Source organism: Perognathus longimembris, chromosome 11 (genome assembly GCF_023159225.1).
Source record: "Perognathus longimembris pacificus isolate PPM17 chromosome 11, ASM2315922v1, whole genome shotgun sequence".
NCBI classification, from domain to species: domain Eukaryota; kingdom Metazoa; phylum Chordata; class Mammalia; order Rodentia; family Heteromyidae; genus Perognathus; species Perognathus longimembris.
In genome coordinates, this window is record NC_063171.1 from 18,875,554 (window position 1) to 18,897,901 (window position 22,348).

General features: G+C 42.9%; 1 protein-coding gene across 1 annotated transcript in view; it reads right to left on the minus strand.

Annotated features, from left to right (window-relative positions):
* Positions 1–5,464: 5,464 nt before the first annotated feature.
* The window catches only part of Rgl1 (ral guanine nucleotide dissociation stimulator like 1), a 125,178-nt gene continuing 108,294 nt past the window's right edge, over positions 5,465–22,348 (minus strand). Inside the window, exons 15-18 of the mRNA XM_048356966.1 lie at positions 21,223–21,409; positions 16,385–16,639; positions 11,549–11,663; positions 5,465–7,764 (exon numbers count right to left, since the gene is read on the minus strand). Of these exons, the coding sequence (XP_048212923.1) occupies positions 7,577–7,764; positions 11,549–11,663; positions 16,385–16,639; positions 21,223–21,409 (745 nt within the window). The 3' untranslated portion in view covers positions 5,465–7,576. The remainder of the gene's footprint in view (positions 7,765–11,548; positions 11,664–16,384; positions 16,640–21,222; positions 21,410–22,348) is intronic.

Here is a 22,348-nt window from a genome sequence, read left to right on the forward strand (position 1 = left end):
GAGAGAGAGAGAGAGAGAGAGAGAGAGAGAGAATTCATGTTAGCCTCAAGGATTCCTTTTGTTTCAATGTAAGCTTCTCCAACATCTCACAATCCAAGTGTGAGCATTGCCTTGCTTCGATTCTTGCACTGGGCACTGACTGCATAGGATGAGGCTAGGCCCCCACCTCTACAGGCTCCACTGTCCACTCCAAGGGAGGAACCATGTAGGCACGTGGCATAGCCAGGAGAGCTGTAGCTCAGAGACTGGACTAAAGTAGACCAGAGGACTCCAGAGACCTGGTTCTGCCAGGGGTGTGCTGGGGCCTGTCTTCAGGAGACGGGGGGGGGTCTGTGCTGGGTGTGGAATGGGAGTGGGAGCTGAGACGCAGGGGGCTGGCAGTGTCAGTGGGAACGCTGTGCAAGCATAGAAACGATGGGACTGGTAGCAGGGAGGAACTGAAGGGCCTGTTGAAGAATTTATTGAGTGGGATTGCAAGGCAAGTGGGGTATGGATTGATAAAATTCACTGCTGGGCAAGGGGCTAACTTCCTTTCTGTTCTGTGAATTGACTTATCATAGCCTAGGTATTTTGGTTTTTGTACTTAGCTTCTTCCCGTCCATATATTAATAATTGAGAAGAGCTTGCTTGGGTTGTTGCTTCTGCCACACCCAAGCAACTCCCAGCCCACAGCCATCTCCCATCTGCTGGGAAGGGGTAGAAACAATGAAGAATTGTTCCTGGGAACTGGATAGCTTTCAAATGCACTGAGTTTATTTTTGTGTCCTTCTGAATAGTTTCCTCAGCTTAGCCTCCTCTGGGCTGAGGATTCTAATAAAATTGTCATGCCTGAGCAATTTCTGCAGCCTGTAGAGCACCTGCTTCGAAGGCCCCATGGATCCAGAGGTGGTACCCCTAGTTCTTTTCTATTCTAGAGTTAGCCAGACTCTTATTCCTGCATGAGTTTGAGAGCATAAGCTCTTCCTCTCTGTTCTGCAGAGAAGTTTAAAAAAATTGTCAATAACAAGATGGCCTCTTTCCAAAGGAGGAGGAGTTTGAAGCACACACCTAGACAGGACATGAAGTGTCTACATGTTGATGGTGTGATCTGAAAGGTATTAATTGCTTTTTTACAAATGTTAGCATGGAGTCAGCACTGGTGGCTCTAATCTGTAAATCCTAGCTACCCAGAGAGATGAGATCCAGGATGAACAGGAAAGGTTTTGTTGTTGTTGTTGTTGCTGTTGTTGTTTTTGTGTCTTGTTTTTTCTCAGTCATGAGGCTTGAACTCGGGGCCTGGGCACTGTCCCTGAGCTCTTCAGCTCAAGGCTAGTGCTCTATCACTTAGGCCACAGTGTCACTTCTGGTTTTGTGTTAGTTAATTGGAGATAAGAGTCTCACAGATTTTCTTGCCCGGGCTGGCTTTGAACCATGATCCTCAGATCTCAGCTTCCTGAATAGCTAGGATTACAGGATGAGCCACAGGTGCCTGGCAACAGGAAAGATTTTATTGCCTTCAATATAACTTTTAGGACAGAGGAAAGGGAACTGTCAGCTGAAAGCAAAGAGGCTGGGTGGTGCAAGGCCTTTGAGAATGGGAGGGAGAATGAGAGGAGGCAGCTTCCAACACAGCACAGCACAGAGAGAGAGCGATGTCCTGATGCCCAGAAAATTGAGAAGTGCAAGGACATGGGAGGAGAGAGCAATGCAGTCCATCGCCAGACATCTGTGCACAGGCCAGAGGGAACCAAGGAGGAACATCAAGGCAGAAAAGAGGCTTAAGATGGAAGTAGTGCCAGCCTCATCCTTAAAGTGATACTATGTCATTTTTGATACTATGTCATTTTTGATACTATGTCATTTTTGAATCTGCAACAGTGGAAGACACTGAGGTATTGGAAAGGAATCATGGGATATCCATTACCACCAGGGCATGTGGAATAGCAACAAGCCATAGGCAGGCATCAGAGCTGTCTCTGGACAGGGCCTTCAGAACAGAGAGTCCCCTGCAGAAAAGGTGTGGAATGACACAGGAGAGGGAGGACCCAGGCTCATGGACTCTTGGGAGAAATTGTTCCTCCCTCACTGCAGAAAGCATCCAGGTCCCTTATAGGAGTCTTCCAACACCTGCCCCCCAACCCCCAGCCAGTCCTCACTGCACAGCCTGGGGACCAGGCCTCATACCTCTCTCTGAGCCTCTTTGGACCATCACTATGGAACACACTGTGGGAACTCTGGACGCACTCCAAATCCATGAATCAGTCTTTCCTCAAGGCAACAGCCGGCTTAGATTTTCCCAGGGTGCTGTTGCACACATGAAGCCCCACCTCTAAGAATTTCACATCTGGACCCCTGGCTGCTCACTTGGGCAGGGAAGTTGAGGACTTGAAGGAACACGAGCAGTTACAGCTGTAAGGCTGTCCTGCCTCCTTTCTTTATTACTGGCTAAAAGTGAATCCCAGTCTCTTTTCATTCTCCCTCTATAACTGTCTGTACCTCTGTCCCCTACTCTCTTGAACACACACACACACACACACACACACACACACTCCACCAATACCATCTCATGTACTGATTTTTCAGCTGATTGTATGGTAGATTCTCAGATAACATTTTGGAGACTTGGCTACTGGATACTGCATAAATGAGGCTCACAAGTGGATGTCTGGTGGGGGCGGGGAAGCTAATAGTCTCAGCAGACTTTTACCATTTCAAAACTGGCACCTTGATTTGTTTTTTAAATAGCAGTAGCAGTTCAGACATTTGAAACCATTTGCTTCTCTTGATTTGTGTTTTTATTTTATTTATTTTTGCCAACACTGGGGCTTGAAATCAGGGCCTGAGCACAGTCCCTGGCCTCTTTTTTTTTTTTTCTTTTTTTTGCTCAAGGATAGCTAGCACCCTACCACTTGAGCCACAGTGCTAACTTCTGGCTTTTTCTGTATGTGTGGTGCTGAGTCTCGAACCCAGGGCTTCATGCATGCTAGACAAGCACTCTACCACTAGGCCACATTCCCAGCCTTGATTTTTGTAATGGCAGTAACAATTTCTTTTTTGATGTACTGTCACCCTTTTGACACATGTATAAGAAACTGGACGTGTAGTCTGTGAGCTCCTGGACAATGCTAGCACTAGCTTTCCTGAATGGCACCCCCTCCTCTGGTGACTCTTCAGGTACTTCTCCGAGGTGTACTTGCACCTACCCCTGTGGGTTGACTGAGTCTATGGATGCAAAATAGATTCAAATACCAGCTAAGGAGCCTTCTCTGACATGCAAACACTGCTCAGGATAATAGGCCATAGCAGACTGCTCCCTGGACACTTTAAGAAGCATCCAAACGCCCAGTTTATAGGAGTTCATGTGAATGGAGAATTGAGGATATACATAGCCAATAGATATCTAGGGTTTTCTACAGGTCTACAAGGCGCTCTCTCTCTCTCTCTCTCTCTCTCTCTCTCTCTCTCTGTGTGTGTGTGTGTGTGTGTGTGTGTGTAACTTGTATAGTCTCCTCCTCCTCCACTCAGTTCTCAGACCAGGTGGTAAGCACAGAGCGGGCTTTGATGATGCAGTCTCTCTCTGCCCTTGACCTTCAGCAGTGCACCCATCCTGGGGCTCAGCTTCATATAGGTACTGTAAAATCACTGGTTTCAAAGGGTGCCTTCAAATTCATGTAAAAAATATTACATACATTAGAATCTTCAAACTGCTAAGGTGATGGATTGCTTCCACACAGGTTTCTGGGTAGAGCTCTTGCGAAATCACAGCCAACAATGGTTTCCAAATTCTGAGATTAAAATAATGAAATCTGGCTGACTCTTCATGAATTTTCTTTGTTGCTAAACAACATTTCATTATTCTTTCTGATATTTTCCCCTCTTTGAACATCTTTCTTCAACTTTATCTTTGCTCTGTATGGCTCTTTCAAAACACTGTGATGACACTGGAAATAAGACCCATTATCTCACAAACTCTAGGAGGAAGACTTCTCCCCTGTGGGATAAAAACCACAATGTTCCAGTCTTCCCTGCACTTAGGTCAAGTGCTGTGAATGAGGTGACCTGTGTCACTTTGACCTACAGAATAGTAGGAACCAGGCAGAACAGTTGGGTGTGTACCTTTGTATCATCACTGTAGCTTGAAAGAAAAACATGAAATGGTAGAGTTGGAGTCTTTCCTGGCTTCTGCTGCACCATCACACAAATGACAACTGTGATTCAGCTTACTGAGATTTCTTGGCTTATTACTCCAGTCTAGTCTAGTCTAGTCTAATAACAAACCTTCTGGAAGTAATTTCTATTGAGAGTATAAGAAAAACAGCAATGCAATATGCAGTATAAATAACCTCATAAGCATCTGTAGAAGAAGAAATTTGGCACCAGGAAACTTCTCAGAAGCCAGGGCCCATAAGCCACACCAAACCTGAACCTCCTGATGCTCTTGTGCTGCATGACAATGAATGTGCGCGTTCATGTTAATCAAGATGGAAATTTAAAGACATTACTCTAGTAAAAAAAGAAAAAAGTCATCAGGCCCAAGTACCTACATAGAGACAAGACAAAGAGACTAGTTTTCTTCTAGAATGATTTTAAAACAAATTATAATGTCATAGATAGACCTCCCTTTCCTACCCCTCATTATCAACTTCCTATTATAACACTTAATTCTTTCTCTAAAATTTCATAAGGATCCCTCAAATATGATTTGGATCCACTGAGGATTCAACTGGAAAATAAATCTGGGAAATCTGACGCAATAAGATGATAAATGATGATGCTATGTGTCTGTCAAATAAAGCCAAGCTCAGACCCTATGACTTCTGGGAAGACCTTTGTTGCCTCCATAGAGAGCACCTTGGCTTCTGGAACATTGTGGAAAGTTTCACAGTTATCCACACAATAGCCATTGCTGAATCAGGTGAAGGCTCTCAGAAAGAAGGCATGAATTCCCTCAGATCCTCACTCTAAATTAGATTTATTTTATTAAAAAAAATTCTTTTGTTGGTTGTGGGGCTTGAATTCAGAGCCTGGTGCTGTCTCTGTGCTCTTTTGCTCAAGGCTGGCACTCTACCATCTTAAGCCACTGCACCACTTCCAGTTTTCTGGTGGTTAATTGGAAATAAGATTCTCACAGTCTTTTCTGCCTGGGCTGGCTTTAAACCACAATCCTCAGATCCCAGCCTCTTGAATAGCTGAGATTATAGGCATGAACCACCAGCACTTGGCTAAATTAGATTTTATAAAAGGAATTTGCATTGTATGGCTCATAAGAACAGCAATCTAGCCCATCCTTTCAGACTGAAATTTCCTGGGACACTCCTCATCCCAGTGTGAGAAACTCCCAACCCTACCACTCACTTTCCCTCTGCTTTCACCAACTCGTCCAGACAGAGCGGGCTTGCGAATGCTTCCTGACAAGTTTGGATCCCAGGACCCACCTGATGAACACTCCAAAAACAATCCCTTTGGATCTGGCAGCACATGCCAATCAAGTCCTGAGCCAGTTTATTAGTTTAACCAGAAGGTAAACAGATGATGGAGATGCAGAAAGACAAGCATGCGAGCAGCTGAAGGTATTGCTCGGCTGTCCACCAAGAAGCAAATTTAAGATCATTAAGGTAGCATTAAATAAATGAGGCCATGTTTTATCTACTTGGTATTTCCATTGTCTTAAAAAAAAGGTAAATATATAATATATATTTTACATTGCAGTATATAAATCTAGGCTCTACATGTACAGTATAAACACACAGGGCAAGCACATGGGCACAGCATGTAGATCTTGGTAGGCACATCCTGAGCCAAGTCAATAGTTCTATATCTTCTTCACCTTTTCACCAATGGCAGTGACCCTGGGCCCCTCTCCTCCATGCACAAAAGCACAAACCAAACCCGGCTAGCAAACAGAAGAAAGTGCATTCCGACCAGTTGAAATCTAGTCAACCTGTCTTTATAACACCAAGTCCAATCTCTGCAGTGATCATGGACATTTATTAGAAGACCAAGGAAACTGAGTCGCTTCCTGATTCATTCTTTGGTCCAGCACCCTAAATCTCTAAACTTTTCATGATATTTCATGCTGAGTCCATATGGCAACAAACGTAACAGAAATCCCGTATACCATTTGGGAGCTCTATCACAAGATAAGAAAAAAGAACTGCATGTTATGATCTATAATTCATATTCTAGGTTCATTCTCTTTATTTTTTGGAATAAAAACTGCATGTATGGGGGGAATTTTTCTTAGAAAAAGACAATCATTTGAAAGTGCTTCTCATACATGTCAACTTCCCACATATGGCTTTTTAGTTCAAACCCCAGCATAGCTCAGATTTGGAAGGGAAAGTGTGATGGTGTCATAAGAGACAGAAGTGTCCCTTCGCAGTGACACCAGCATTGCAACTGTGGGGACCTGACAAAGAATGAGGCCGAGTTCCTCTGGAAAGATGTACCTCTTTAAGAAAGAACTGAGATAAGACACACAGTCCCATTTCTTTCCCCATGACCAGGCACAGGAATGCTATAAAAGGAGCAAGTCAAATAAATGTAATTATTGGCAGGGAGCATCCTCTAAGGAGCTCTGAACAGGGCGACCACCGCACAAATCTTTCACAGGCTCGGCATGATCAAATGCAGTCAACCGCAATGTCTATACCTGAACTACAAATTGCACATAATACAGAGGTACTAGGTTCCAGATGGCAAAAGACTCTCAACAGAACTTCACATGCGGAAGGCAATCAGAAAAGGCAATGATGTAGTGGTATTCCAAGACAGAAGAGTCCAAATGAGTCATCATTCTTGTTGCTTTCTTTTGGCTGGTAAGTTAGGAAAGGACATAGCTATTTGTTCAATAATGATGATGACATATTCTTTAGGTGAGAAAACAGAACTACAAGGGGATTGCCGTAAATAAAAATGGGCTTGTGTTGACTGCAGAGGTGTCGTGATGGTGACTGGCAGGGCATGGGGAGGCCCCCTGGGGGAGGCAGAAAGCAACAGATGCAAGCAGAGGTTGGAGGCCACTGACTCATCCAAACCCTTTGCAAAATGGCCTTTCATTCAGCCTGTGGCTGTTCCAGCCTCTGCAGCTGTTTTCTCTGGTGGCACTTGATTGAGAAAGTAATCCTCCCTTCTTACAAAAATAAAGCTTGGATTCCTTCTAATACTGGCACAAAGGACACTCTGTGTTCCTAGGACAGATTTGATTTACATGGAAGGTAAGAGACTAGGTTCTCAGTTCCTTCTATTTCCCTGTAAAAAGTGACCTTAAAGTCCCAGGCCATTGTGCAAATGTGTTTTTCCAAGGTACAGAATATCCCATTAAGTCCTTCTTTTACATCTATATCTATATACATATACACATACATACTAATATGTGTACATATATATTTTTTAAAGGTGGATAATTTTCTATTTCAGTCTCAGATAGGTCCAAGAGATCAGTGGCTTGCTCATTCTTCCATGTCAAATTCATTTCCAATTTCTCCATAGAGTGCTTTGCACTTCATAAGTAGCTAATAAATATCTGTTGGCTTTACCAGTGATCCTATCCTGGGCCCCACTCTGCCTGTGGCAGGCCAGGGGCCCTAGACCCCCTTCAAAGGGTAATCTTGCTATGTCTGTTACTCCAGCAGCCCCGTTTCGCTGTCCTGGGCAAGGTCAAGCTGGTCCGGTTACGCAGTTTCACCTGCTCTTCCACTGAGTTCTTTTTGCGTAAAATGAAGTCAAAGTTCACTTGGCTGTTCATGGCATAAAAGACATTTGCCGAGTCTGGGATCACAAGTTCTGGAAAAGACGAGGAAAGAAAAAGCCGTCAGCTTGTGTGGGGCAGCCTGGCACTGATGCAGCAGACATAAACCCTGTCCAGGAACAAGGCTAGGATAAGGGAGAACCTTTCATTCCCGCTATGTTGCCTGGAATGCAATGTTGACCCCATCCCAAGACTGCTCCCAGATTTCTGTTGTTGTTGTTGTTATTGTTTTTTAATTATCCTATATTAGTTGTACAAGTGGGGATTCATTATGACATTTCCATACCTACACACAATGTACCCCAATTACACTCACCCTCTCTATCGCTCCCTTACTACACCCCTCCTTTTTAAAACCATTTCAATGAAGTTTGTGGAGCACTAGCCAATGAGCAAAAGCATCAGGTATGAAGTTCAATTCCCAGCCTCAGACAAAAAAAAGAAAGAAAAAACACTTCAACTGATTTCACTGTTCTATTTCAGTGTGTGCATACTCTGGCCATATTTATTATCATTCTCCCACAAGTGACCCTCCCACTCTTTGTGGTACCAGATCCCCACCCCCAACATGGAATGTTTTCATTTCCTGTCATTCATTTTATTCACTATAAATAATTATACAAAGAGGGGAAAAGAATGATGGAGAACAAATAATACCCAAATATATTACATCTATGTATGAAGATGGCATGAAAGCCATCAAACAACAGAAAGCAACACATAGGGCTCTGATTCAATTACAATACACATGTATGTAAAATTTCAATGGGGAAGCTCCTATGCTCAACAATTTCTTCAATTTAAAAACACTAAGCACAGATAATGTTTTAGAAATTCCCACTAAGAACTTTATGTTCAAATACAGACTACTAAAGTCAGAAGGAAGCACAGGAGGGAACAGAAGCCAAGAGTTAAAGGACATTCCCAGAATCCCAGTGAGCAATACATCTGGGAACAGAATGCAGGCCTCCTTCCTGCCATTCACTTCCCACCCAAGGACGCAGAGCTCCTGAAGGAGGAGGAGGAGAACCAGACGACATGGTCAAACAAAATCTATGGTTCACAGAATTCTTTACTTGGACTACTGAAATATCCTAAAGTGAATGCAAATCAAACTAGTTATTTATTCTACTTAAGTCATTACTTCATCCAGAGTTTGCATTTTAACACTAAACAGTAGCCATACATAAAAGTGTATCTGCTGATACTTTCAGTGATTCCAACTAGCTTCTGTGATTTCTTTTCTGTTGTTGTTGTTGTTTTAATTATTTTTTGGTATCTATAATTTCTGAACAAGGATGGTTTCCTGCATAATATCAAATTAAATTATCAAAGCAAATTTATTCTAATTGATTTGATAAATATTTTTGATTTAATTATTTTAATGAGAAGGCACATATCATCTAGCACTCAGTGATAATAGGTGTCTTAAAAAGAAGTAAATGTATAGGCCAGGCTTAGCAGTCATGCCTAGAATCCCAAATACTTGGAAAGCAGAGATAGGAGACTTATAGTCTAAGGCTGCCTGGATAAAAGCACAAGACCCTATCTGAAAAAACAAACTACAAGAAAAATTGGTAGGCAATTCAATATAAATAACTAGCAAGTTTGGGTCCCTGAGTTCAAACTCCAGTACTGACAAAAAAAAAAAAAGTAGCTATATAAGTTTGGGTCTGTGGCAGTGGGGTTGAAGGAGATACTGGCAGGGGCATCTGTATAGGTGCTGTGTTATGTGAGCTTCAAATGGACTTCCTGGGTGGGGAACCACCACAGCTAGACTACATCAACCAGGTTGGCAGTGACTCTGGCACATCACGTAATAACCCTTCCCCTAACACCCCAGCTCCTGTCCACATATCCTAGGTCAGCAATGGTCTCCCTCCAGTTACATATCAGTTAGCATGTGCTCAAAGTGCTTGCAAGTACACTATTTCCTCTTAGCCTCAAAATGTCCCAATTACCCTGTGATGTGTAAGGAACCTGAGGGAGTGATAAAAGACCAGAGCTGTGCCTGAGTCCATGCAGCTGTGGGCACAGCTGGGGTCAGGCTACACCCTGAAACTCCTAGATCTTCAAACCCAAAGGCCTCACTTAACCCTATGTCATGGGCCATATGATAAAACTCAAGAGTGTACTTCTGGGGGCTGCAAACTCTAGCTGCATTTAAAACTTACAATTGCCAGGTGCTGGTGGCTCACACCTGTAATCCTAGCTACTCAGGAGGCTAAGATCTGAGGATCTAGGTTTGAAGCCAACCCAGGCAGGAAACTCTATGAGACTCTTATCTCCAACTATCACAGAAAAAGCCAGAAGTGGCACTGTGGCTCAAGTGGTAGGGTGCTAGACTTAAACAAAAGGAGCTCAGGGACACTCAGGCCTAGAGTTCAAGCCCCAGGACCAACAAAGAAAGAAAAAAGAAAGGGAGGGAGGGAGGGAGGGAGGGAGGGAAAGGTGGAAGGAAGTTAGTTACAACTGAGAAAGTCTTGTCATACCACCTAAGATTCAGCTAAATTGAGAAAACCTCCAAGGAGTAGGTGACAAAAGATTCCCCAGAGGCAGTGACTTTTAATGTCTAGGAAAAGGGGCTCACTATTCTCATTCTAGCCACTCTCCTCTGAGCCAAAGGCCCAGCCCTGGTGCTCTGCTGGTCAAGTGCAGGTGATTGGCTCCCCACCCCCCTCCACATACTCATATAACAAATATAATTCCCTTTGTGTACTCAGGGAAGAAGGTGCTCCGAGCCCCATTATGACAGGTAATCAGTGTCTCCACAAGCAAGAATGACCTCAGTCGGCAAGCAACATGTTCTGTGCCCTGCTCTTGGAGAAGAGACTCTCTCTGAGCACAGCTGGTGATGTGACAGAGGAGCTATGCACCAGCCTGTCACCTCACAACTCACACACACAACTCAGCCACACTCAACCACAACTCAAACACACAAATAAATACTACCAGGAGGGTTATCTCTCCACAGTCCTCAGAAAAAGATTCCCTAGATTGATGGATGCATTTCCTAGACTACTAGGTCATTGCCTCAAAAAGAATAAGGTTAGAACTTCAAAAATCAAAGCTTTTGATAGTTGAAGATCAGTCATGGAGAAAAATAAAGCCTCTCATAAATGAACTAACACAGTAAGAAATGCTAACCCAGATTGCTAACATTTAGGTCACACACAACTGAGAAAGGCATTATCAGATAAAGGAGATGTGTGGCCATCTGCAAGGACCCCACAGACTCCCCACCTCCAACACACAGAGACCTCTTCTGAGACAAATGCTCCATGAAGAATGTGCAAAAGAACTGAGATCAAGGCTTAAGTGGCAAAGCAACTGCCTAGCAAGCACAAGGCTCTGGACTCAATTTCCAGTTCTGCCAAACAAAGACAGAGAAAATGGGAGAGTGAGAGCAAAAGTGAGAGCGAGGAGCAAGCGAATGAGCAAGAGAGAGAGATCGAGACAGAGAGGGGAGGGGAAGAAGGAAGAGGAGAAGAAGGAAAAGGAGAAGGAGGAAAAGAAGAAGAAAGAGGAGGAACAGGAGGAGGAGGAGGGGAGGAGAGGGGAAAAACAGGAGCGGGCAAAAGGAAGAGGGAAAGACAAGTATACAAAAATGCAAAGAAAGAGTTCTCAGCCAGTTAAGGAACCAAACACAATGGTGGGAGCAGCTTGAGCTGCTGAATTCTACAAATGAGGCTTATGACACAGGTGTTAATCTTCGCATGATTAAAATCCATCACAAGGTTCCAATATAAAAAGAATCATCCACATTATATCCCTTTTCTGTCTTCAACAAGGGGACCACGCAAAGGACCCGATGCCGACCTTTTTCCTCTGAGATGACCTGCACCAGCTCGTACTCCTCGGCCGGGTCTGAGTCCAGGTTGTGCTTCAGCATGGCCCTCTGGATCACAGCAGGGGTCTTGTCTTGGCTTGTCAACTGCAAAAACAGTGAATGCATCGGTAAAACCCTTATCTCCATGTTCCCTGAGAGCACTTCTTGACCCCCTTGTATCTTCTGTTCCACGTTGTGTGTGTGTGTACTTCTCTGGAAAGAATGGACTAGTAGCATCAGAACAGAACAGAGAGCCTGGACTCCCAAGTTCTAAGCCTGCTTCCACCTTTAGTAGCGTAAGATAATGGATGGGCATCCCCTAGTCTCTCAGCATCACAGTGTCCACCCCTGTTAGAATGAGGCTAATGCCTCATGGCCTTGATTAGATTCCAATGAAAGGACATGCTTAAGGCATCATTGTGGGTCACATGTGGTGTTAATTGCAGCCAGTAGGACAGAATGGCCAGGATTCCGCCCAGTAATCATTTCAAAAGCTCAGGAGGTCCTATGACAGCAAGGCAAGACTTCACCAGGAGAGATGAAAGTCTATGTCCATGGAAGGACAGACATTCACAGCAGAGTTACTCTGCATGACCAAAACTATAATCAACCAAACTTCCATCAACAGAAGAGGCAAGGAGACAAGAACCGGCACATAGAGACCTGTATAATTTACCATGTCCCAGTGTATCTTTTCTATATACTGTTTTACAGTGTGTTTACATATAGATTTATAGGCACACTCTAGCTACCACAAATGAGGAAAACCATAAAACCTATGTTTCTTTAGGTCTGGTTTATTTGCTTAATAGATTTTTTTTCCAAGTCTTTGCATTACCTTACAAATGGTACAATGCCATTCTTTCTGATAGATTAATAGAATTCCATTGTGTATATGTACTACATTTTCAAGTCTTTCCATTTCCTTACAAATGGTACAATGCCATTCTTTCTGATAGATTAATAGAATTCCATTGTGTATAATACTACATTTTCTTGATCCACTTGTCCATTGAGGGGCATCTAGACTGATTCTATATCTTGTCTATCATACATAATGCAGCAAGGAACATGGTTGTGGTGGTAGAGGTCTCTAGGTATTCACACACAGTGAGACCAAAGGACATTTGTGGGAGAGGAGCACAGTGCCTATGTGCATCTGACCATATAAAATAATAGTTATTGAAATTAGCTCAGAAATAGAAACAAGAGGATTTTTTTGTTCCTGTTTCTTTTCTTTTGTCTTGTTTGTGTATTTATCTGTTTGGGGAGGGTAAGTGGGGAGACAGAAGTGAAAGGACAAAGGGTGAACAAATGCAGCAGTGGTATTCACTAGAAACTATATTGAAAACGAACTATACAACTTTTGGGTGGAGGTGGGAGGGAAAGACTGTGAGAGAGAAAGGGAGGAGCAACATTGTTCAAAAAGAAATATACTCGGGCTGGGAATATGGCCTAGTGGCAAGAGTGCTTGCCTCCTATACATGAAGCCCTGGGTTCAATTCCTTAGCACCACATATATAGAAAAAGCCGGAAGTAGCACTGTGGCTCAAGTGGTAGAGTGCTAGCCTTGAGCAAAAAGAAGCCAGGGACAGTGCTCAGACCCTGAGTCCAAGCCCCAGGACTAGCAAAAAAAAAAAAGAAAAAAAAAGAAATATACTCTTCACCAAACTTATGTAAATGTAACCCCTCTGTAGGTCACCTTTATGATAATCATAAAAATGCATGAAAAAAAAGAACTGCCCACATATAACATTGTGGATAAATCTCAAAAACCTCATGTTGAGCAAGAAAAACAGATGCTGAGGTTGTATACTAATGGAGTCAGTGTTTCAAAACTAGGAAAAACTCCTGTGTGGCATGGGAAAACTAACCTCAAGATTAAGGAAAACTGGCTGGAAGGGGCAGAGGGAGGTTGAGGGGGATGAAATGCCTTTTTATCTAGATTTGGGGTGATGGTTACCCAGAAGTATACAAGTATTAAAATAAGGAATAGAACATTTCCAATCTGTTTTCTGTTCCTATACTGTATTACATTGTGCTTCAATATACCAGCTTCTAAGCATTTTGAAAGCACAAGCAAAGTTTCACCTTATCCCCAAGTCTGACTTTCTCTCCTTCCTATCTCTGTATAGCCAACTATAGGGATGGGGCTTGGGGCGACACATTATGACAGCTGCTGTAAGTGCTGTACCTTGCGTGGTTTCATTAAATGTGAAAGAAACTAATGAAAGCTCAGATTATTCTCAAAACACAAGCTGTTCTCATGAAGTGAGAGGACTGCAGAGATGTGCACATGTGCAGGCATACACACACACACACACACACAGAGCACACAAAGCACACCAATACACAAACATACATAAACATACATACACATATACACATTCAGAGTTCAATTCTTCCAAGAAACTCTCGCTGTGAGTCTGAAGATGGCAGTGCCTAGATGTTTCCCTGTGATCAGGGCAAGCTGGTGTTTATAATTCAAAAACAACATACATTACAACAGGGTCCTTGTAAGCAGTAAAGACTTTATTCATCTATTACCAAGACATCTGGCATTATCTAAATAAGAGGAAAAAAACAGATTCACCCAAAACTCTAGAAGGAAGATGTTTTTTAATAGTCTAGAGGAAATTCTCCCCAAACTGTGTCAAGCTAGAGTCACAGTACAAAACTAAAGGAGAAAGAAAACCACTCAGAGGTAAGATTGCTAAACTGAGGTGGGCTCATGTTAACAATTCAGACCTCCCATTTAAAGGGAAAGTCGGGCTACAAAATGAGGATGGACAAAGGCCTTCCCTGAATTTTTATTACTTTGTTCCATAAAAACTACAGAGGGGCTGGGAATATGGCTTAGTGATAGAGTGCTTGCCTAGCATGCATGAAGCCCTGGGTTCGATTCCTCAGCACCACATAAACACAAAAAGCCAGAAGTGGTGCTGTGACTCAAGTGGTAGAGTGCTAGCTAGCCTTGAGCAAAAAGAAGCCAGGGACAGTGCTCAGGCCCTAAGTCCAAGCCCCAGGACTGGCCAAAAATAAAAACAAAATAAAACAAAACAAAACAAAAAAACCTACAGAGAACTAATGGCTATAGTATGTTAATAGCTCAGTTAGCATCCTGCCCAACACATACGTAAGGAGCCACAACTCCAACTTTAAATTCTAGCAGCTCTATGTAAAAAGGTTTTAGCGAGCAAAATTAGTTTTATTCATATGTTTTATTTAACCTAATACATAAAAAATATTGTCTGCAGATAATCAACATTAAAATTATTAATGAGATAGCTTACTTGCTTTGTACCAAGGCTTCAAACTCTGGTGCATATTTCACACTCAGAGCGCATGTTAGTTTGGGCCATCTCCATTTCAAATGCCCTGTGTCTAGGGTCTGTTGTTCTGAATGGCACAGTAGTGAATGAGGCCTGTGATGAATAGTCACAATTTAAAGGATCTAGGGAGTCTGGCAGTGTGAAGGACACAATGGAGAGAAATGCCATGGGGAAAGACTGATGGATCTGTGGATCAGAGGACTTTCTACAGCCACTGAGGAGATTAGGGTGAAAGTGGTTTTTCCTACTTCCTATGGAACAACATGGCCTAGGGCACATGAGCAAGTCTTAAGGCAAGTCCTCTAGGCCGGCTGGTCTCAACAGGTAATTTATGGTCCCAGCACCCGAGGCCTGTCCTCACCCCCCCCCCCCCCAGGACTGGGACCTGAAATCAGAGCCTCTTGTTTGCTATGCAGGCATACTATCACTTGATCTGTGCCCTTAGCCCTTGTACATTTAGTTCACTTTTGAGATGGGGTCTCTAGCTAGCTTTGCCCAGGCTGGCTTTGGGCTTGAATCTTTCTGCCTCGCCTCCCAAGCAGCTTTGATTACGGGTGTGTGCCACCATACCCGATTCTCTCAAGATCTTTGAGGTGATCCCAGAGATCAAAAGAGTACTGAGGTGCTCTCTGACTTTTTCTTTGCGTTGACATTTGCAATTCTTGTTGAAACAACACTGGTGAATATAACCGCTGGCACCTGAGCTCAAACAGTGCAGGAGCATCCAACTATAGCAGTTTCATTTCACCTCCAATCTCCTGCGCTCACAGTAAAAGAACAAAGCCAAGAGTCAAGCCAGTTTCGCTTTGAAATGTCCTTGATAAAAAAAAAACAGCAAAAATCTCTAATTTCATAAATACTGACTCATGAAGAGGCATACATATATATATATATATGCAGCTATATGAAAAAGCATCAAAATCCTCCCTTTCCAAACTCTCCTCCTGTGTGTAGCTAGCTTGTCACTATGTACTACACACAAAGCAACAGCACTCAGCAAACAACCCAGCAAGGATCTAAAATACTACTCCTCTCACTCCAAAAATTCCGGGGGAAAAATATCAATAACAGGTTTAACTTGCATGAACACTCATGTTTCCAGCAAGGATTTCACTAACAAGGATGCGCATTCATCAGACATAAATCCACTTGCAAGGAACCCTCTGGAAAGGGGAGCCGCTGCAGTATCTTCCCTAGAAGGCAGGTCTCTGGTCGCCCATGTTCATCATTTAGACAAGGGCACACTGATGTGTATGAATATATTTTAGCAATTTTTGAGATGTAAAAGTGATATCCTAGAAGTCCTGTTGGTGAATATATTTTTAGGAAAAATGCACTATTAACCCAAAGGGAGAGGGGGGTAATTGTGCAGGTTCGCCTATTATGCACTCAGACGTGATAACCCCATACACATGCGAAGTGCCAGTCAGAAGAGCCGACCAATGCTGAGACAGTCTGCAGAGAGGCTCTGCGGGGCCAGGCCTGGCTTCTTACCATAATGCTCTTGTACATGTTGCCATTGTTGTCTTCTATGCTGATGCGGATGATGCAGGTGTCATCATTCTGCTGGTTGTAAACAGGAGGCAGCACTGTGGAGGTAATGGATGTCACAGAGACGGAGCGCTTGTGGATTTTCGGGTTGTTGTTACAGGATGGAGGGGAGGACAGAGGGTTCATTAAGGACGACATCCCTGAGGAATTTGTGTCCATGGAATGGATGGAAGAACATGAGGAGGAGGACTCAGAGAGCTGAATGAGTAAGCACATTGAGAAGAAAACACAAGAATTAGAACCTGAGACAACATGCTCTGCAACTGCCATAGCAGCAGTAGTACTGAGATAAATCCACCTCCTTTCTTTCCTCCCCACCAGCCCACATGTACTGTGTTCCTGGTGGATATAGGAGACACGTTTCCCATCTTCATTTTTAGCTAGTCTTCTGGAAGTTAACCAGCAGAGGGCAGCATATCCTAACCGAAGGAATCTGCTTACTGGGCTACAGGAAAGCCTAATCACAGCTTCTCAATCTTAACTGCCAGTGATTTTCAACATGGCCACAGCAATCATTCTATATTGACTCCACATCACAGTCAGAATTTGTAGTAGGAAAGAAACGTCTGTATTTTTTTTAGAAATCTCTAAAATAAGGCCACAGATGATACAGCTCTGTGTGGAACTGGTGCTGGGAAAGACCTAGAGATGACTGGTCCCATTTGCTCTCAAACCAGGGAGCCTGGGACCCAGAGGGAACCTTGGGGACCCAAGTTTACATATCCAGTGGCAGTGAGGCCATGATGAGAGCTCCAGCTCCCCAACTCCATCAGGGCAAGCATGTAACCAAGCCTCACTCCACTGTGACACTAACCTAATATGCCATGCTATGTTTCACACCATGACACTGTGGTCTGAGCTTTCCAGTGTCTGCTCTCATTTAAATTCCACAACTGACTTACAAAGAAAACGCAGAGAATTATAACAATAAGGAGAGTAAGACTCAGAGAAATCAAATCACTTGCCCAGAATAACACAACCTTGGAGTGGCTCTGCCACTTTCCACATTTGCTGCTAAGCCAAGTATGAATGTTTTCATGTTCTATATGAAGGCAATTGAGGAATAAGGTGTATTTATCATACATGCAATATCAGTTGCCAGAAAAAGATGATTTTAAACATACTAGGAGTAATATTACCCAAAAACAATCATTAAGTTGAAACCTTATTGTAGGCAATTGTAAATTTAGGCGGGGTGGGGGGTGGGGATGGGAGGTGAGTTTAACTAAAAATATACCATATTAGCCCTATAATGTTCTCTGGAGGTCATTTAAAATAAATAACACTAATTTCTTTCATATTTGTCTGTCCTGCTGAAATAGGATACAAAAGTTTAGTTTTCTAACAATCTGCGTTCTAAATAAAATGGGGCCTATATTTAAATCTTCTTTCCTATGGCACAACTATACATTAAATTCTACCATAAGATTGTTCAAATACCACAAAAAATGATAGATAATTTTAATATGTGGGCATCTATTACATCTCTACCATAATATTATGTATGTATATATGTATATCCATTTTCTAATTGTTGGGTAAAATTTTTTAACTTCAGTCTTCTACATAATTTTTCCTTAGTTAGGTACCCATGATTTTAATATTTATACTTAAGATCAAGTTTTGAGGATGCCTGAGCTATAAGAAACCTAAACAATTTGGGGTGAGCCCCCAAGTGCCTATGAAGAATTTTTTAGCCAGAGATAATTATGAAAAAAAATGTTTAGAAATAAGGGTCCACCACATAAAGAAAGAAGAATGCTAATTACATTTGACTTTGAAAGAGATTGACGGGGCTGGGAATATGGCCTAGTGGCAAGAGTGCTCGTCTTGTATACATGAAGCCCTGGGTTCGATTCCCCAGCACCAAACATATAAAAAACGGCCAGAAGTGGCGCTGTGACTCAAGTGGCAGAGTGCTAGCCTTGAGCAAAAAGAAGCCAGGGATAGTGCCTAGGCCCTGAGTCCAAGGCCCAGGACTGGCAAAATAAAAAGTGAGAGAGAGAGAGAGAGAGAGAGAGAGAGAGAGAGAGAGAGAGAGAGAGAGAGAGAGAGAGAGACTGATTTCACAGTTCAGCCAATGGAAAGAACTTGTGGAAGCCTGTCAGATGATCAACACACGGTCCCAGGGCAAGGGAACTGTGGGCCTTCCCAGGTATGTATAGGGGCTCTGCAGCTAAGGATCCTTGTGTATGTATACCAACCATGCAATAAAACTCATGATTCTGAGAAAAGGTTGTGATGAGTTGTATGAGTTAGATGAAAACAACAAAGGGAAAGGCAAACAACAGCACACTGCATGGATTAAAAGACACTTTTCTGTGGTGCTAAGAATTGAGCTCAGAGCCTTGTGCATACCAGGCAAACACCATACCACCACCTCCATCCTGGATCTACATGTTTTTTTTTTAAACAGATCATCTAAATTTATGCATAGTTCTTTCCCTGTACCACCTAGTGAATGTGATTCCATCTGCTTCCCAGACAAGGATGAAAATCCTTCAACGACACAGGCAATACCTCCACAATCACTTTCAGACAACATGTACCATCAGATTATAGGCCTAAAGAAGCATCAGGACCTGCCAGAAAGTGAACTGAGTCTTCACTCTAGACTTTGACCCAACACTTCTGTCAAACAAAAAGAATGATTATATTCCTGGCTCAGAAGACATGGCCTTCGAATGAATGGTCAGTCATTGGGAGTTTGCAGAGCTTTCCCTTCCAGATTGGGAAGTATGAAGGACCACAGCCCCTGTATTCAATGCAGTAAGGTGGGAATCTACCTGAACAGGACTCCCATCCTGGACTGGCAACTTTGTGACAGTCACTTGAGGGTTTCCAGATTGCCATTGCTGCTGGTAACAACATGAAAGGCAGCATACAAATTTCCATGCAGACAAGTAAGTTTGAACAAAGTAGTGGATCAGTTACCAGAATTTTACTTCATGGGCCAAAACACAAGCTAAGAGGCCAGCAGTCATAAACAGCAACTTCAGATGCCAAAAATCTCCCCCAAATAGTAAAAGCTCTAGTCATAGTAATCTGACCTCTCTGATCCAAGCTCCTTGACCAACAGACCAAGGGAGATGTGCATACAAGATTAAAGCTGATATTTTGTTTTCTTTTATTTATTTACATAGCCATTGAAAACAGAAACTCTGAGAATTCTGTTATCAGTTCTCATAACTTGTTTGTTTTATACATGGCAGATTGTATCATCAATTCTTCACCCTACCCCTGTGTCTAAGCCCTTTGCCCTGTGATTTACTTCACAGTTCCTCCACTTAAAATAGAGTGGATTTCATTGCTTCATTTATTTATGTGGGATCTGGCCACATAATATTGGTGTGCAATATTGTTGGGTCAAATATGAATCACCTTGGCCAGTTCAAAATGCTACCACCACACTCCTATCGCTTCTCACCATAAAATGAACTTCATGAGGTTGTAAAAGGTTATCATATTTTGATAAGAAGGCTTTGAATAAGGAGGCTGAGTGAATGGCTCATGTTTGTGATCCCTGCTACCCCAGAGGAAGAAATAGGAGGATTATGATTTGATCCCAGCCCAGGCAAAAAATTAACAATACTCCATCTCAACAAATCCCTGCATGTGGTAGCACACACCTGTCCTCAGCAACATGGGTTCCAGGCAAATGAAACTACCTCAACAGGAAGAGCTGGACATGGTAGAGGCACATCTGTCATCCCAGCTATGGTGGGAAGTGTAAATGGGAAGATTGCAGTTTAGACAAGCCCCAGAGAAAATGGGAGACCCTATTGCAAGAACCTGAGGGGCAAAAAAGGTTAGAGGTATGGCTTAAGTGGCAGAGTGCCTGCCTAGCTAGCACAAAGTCCTGAGTGAAAACTCCAGTACTACCAAGGAAAAAAAAAACGGAAGGACTGGGGTTATAGCTCAAGTTGTACCCTGTGTTCAATCCCTAGGACAGCGCTGCTTTAGCCAAGGGAATGTGGGTCTATACAAACCAAGCAGAGACTTAACATGTGTTTTCCAAGTTGGGCTTGCCTCCTTCTTCATTTGTCTTAGCATCAAAGAGCAGTCTCTGAGCAGCCTATTACTCCAAAAAGAGCAAGGGATAGGTGGATCTGTCTCCTACTAAAAGTGTTCTAGGGTCAAGGCTGGCTCAAATCAGCCAACTCCTTAGAATATGAGAGTTATTTAACATTACAAAGCTTAGAGCAATTGGCTATGCAATATTGTTGTAGTAAAATCTTGACTAAGGCAAGGCCTGAGATGAAAAAAAAAAAGGATTTATTTTCCTCTCTTCCTACTTTTTTGTACCTTCTTAAGCTAACCCTGCACTTCCTAAATGAAGTATACTCACATTACATGTCAGGATCATTCAGTGCCTTTAGCTGTGGGCATAGAATATTTTTAAGTCAAATGAATAAAGTAATCTGCTTACTGCTTATACACCAGTATCCATAAGGAGTAGTCCCCCAGACTTTAGTCTTTTTTCGTGTGTGTGTCTGTGTGCCAGTACGAAGGCTTGAACTCAGGGTGTCATATTCTTGCTCAGCTTTCTGGCTCACAACTAGCACTCTATCACCTAAGTCACACCTCCAATCCATCATTTCCCTGATTCATTGGAGATGGGAGTCACACAGATTGCCTAGGCTGGCTCTGAATCATGATCTTCTGATCTCAGCCTCCTGAGTAGCTAGGATGACAGGTATGAATCACCAATGCCCAGCTCTCAGGTACAAAGACATGGTGAGGAGCCTGTAGCAGGACAACAGGAAAGGTCAAGTACATACCTTCTTCTGAGGCTCATCTGGAGTGTCCATGGGAGTGATGGAACCCTCCTCTGCCTCTGAGTGGTTCGACTCGCAGGAGGAGACACTGACAGAGTCCATGCTCTCACCGGAGCTCCCGCTGGCTGTGCACTTGGGCTGCTCTTTGGTGGGAGTGCTGTTAGTGATAATGTCAGAGCCCAGAAACAGTCTGTGGGAAACAGAGCACCAAGCAGATGGCCTGTTAGAAATCTGGAGTCCACAGGGAAGCAATCCTGCCACTTAAACCCTTCTTTCAATCTAGCATACCCTATTGCCAGTGTGACAGAAAAATGTTTGCTATGAGATTTCTTGCAAATAATAGTAAATGTCTGGTCCCAATAGGTTATTTGCAAAGTCAAAAAATACAGATTGTTTTGCTGATTAATCTACGATCTTTCTAGACAACTAGTCCTCCATCTTTTGTTTTGTTTTATGCCAGTCTGAGGGCTTGAACTCAGGTACTAAGCACTGGCCCTGAGCTTTTGTGCTCAAGGTTAGTGCTCTACCACTTTGAGCCACAGCACCATTTCCAGCTTTTTGGTGGTTAACTGAAGAGAAGAGTCTCATGGGCTTTCCTCTCTGGACTTTCTTTGAACTGTGAGCCTCAGATCTCAGCCTCCTGAGTAGCTAGATGAGCCACCACCAGCGCCCAGTTTGGTCCTCCATCTTTTAAGAATCTATAAAATACACTCTTAGAATCAAAATACCACATCTCTGTCACTTCCAATCATAATATGGACTTCATGAGGCTTTGTCATAGTTTGGATAAAAATCCAAGGAAGGAGACTTCTGCTTTCAACCATCTGGTGAACTACAATAACCCAAACCCCTCCTCTATGAAACAATTAGGTAAGAAATATTAAAAATTCCTTTCAGCTTAGCTTGCAAGATAGTAAGGGAAATACCTATGACCTTCAATGAAAACGGAACTGAAAACCATAAATATGTCTGAGCTATGTCTGCAGCTGCTCTGGTTGGCAAGTGGGGGGTGGTGCAAATCTTAGCATACTCACATATCTTTATAATTAATGAATATGTTGAATGCACATGTTAATGAGGGGTGGTGTAATTTTTTTACACATTTGTACAGTGTGCACTGATCATCTAA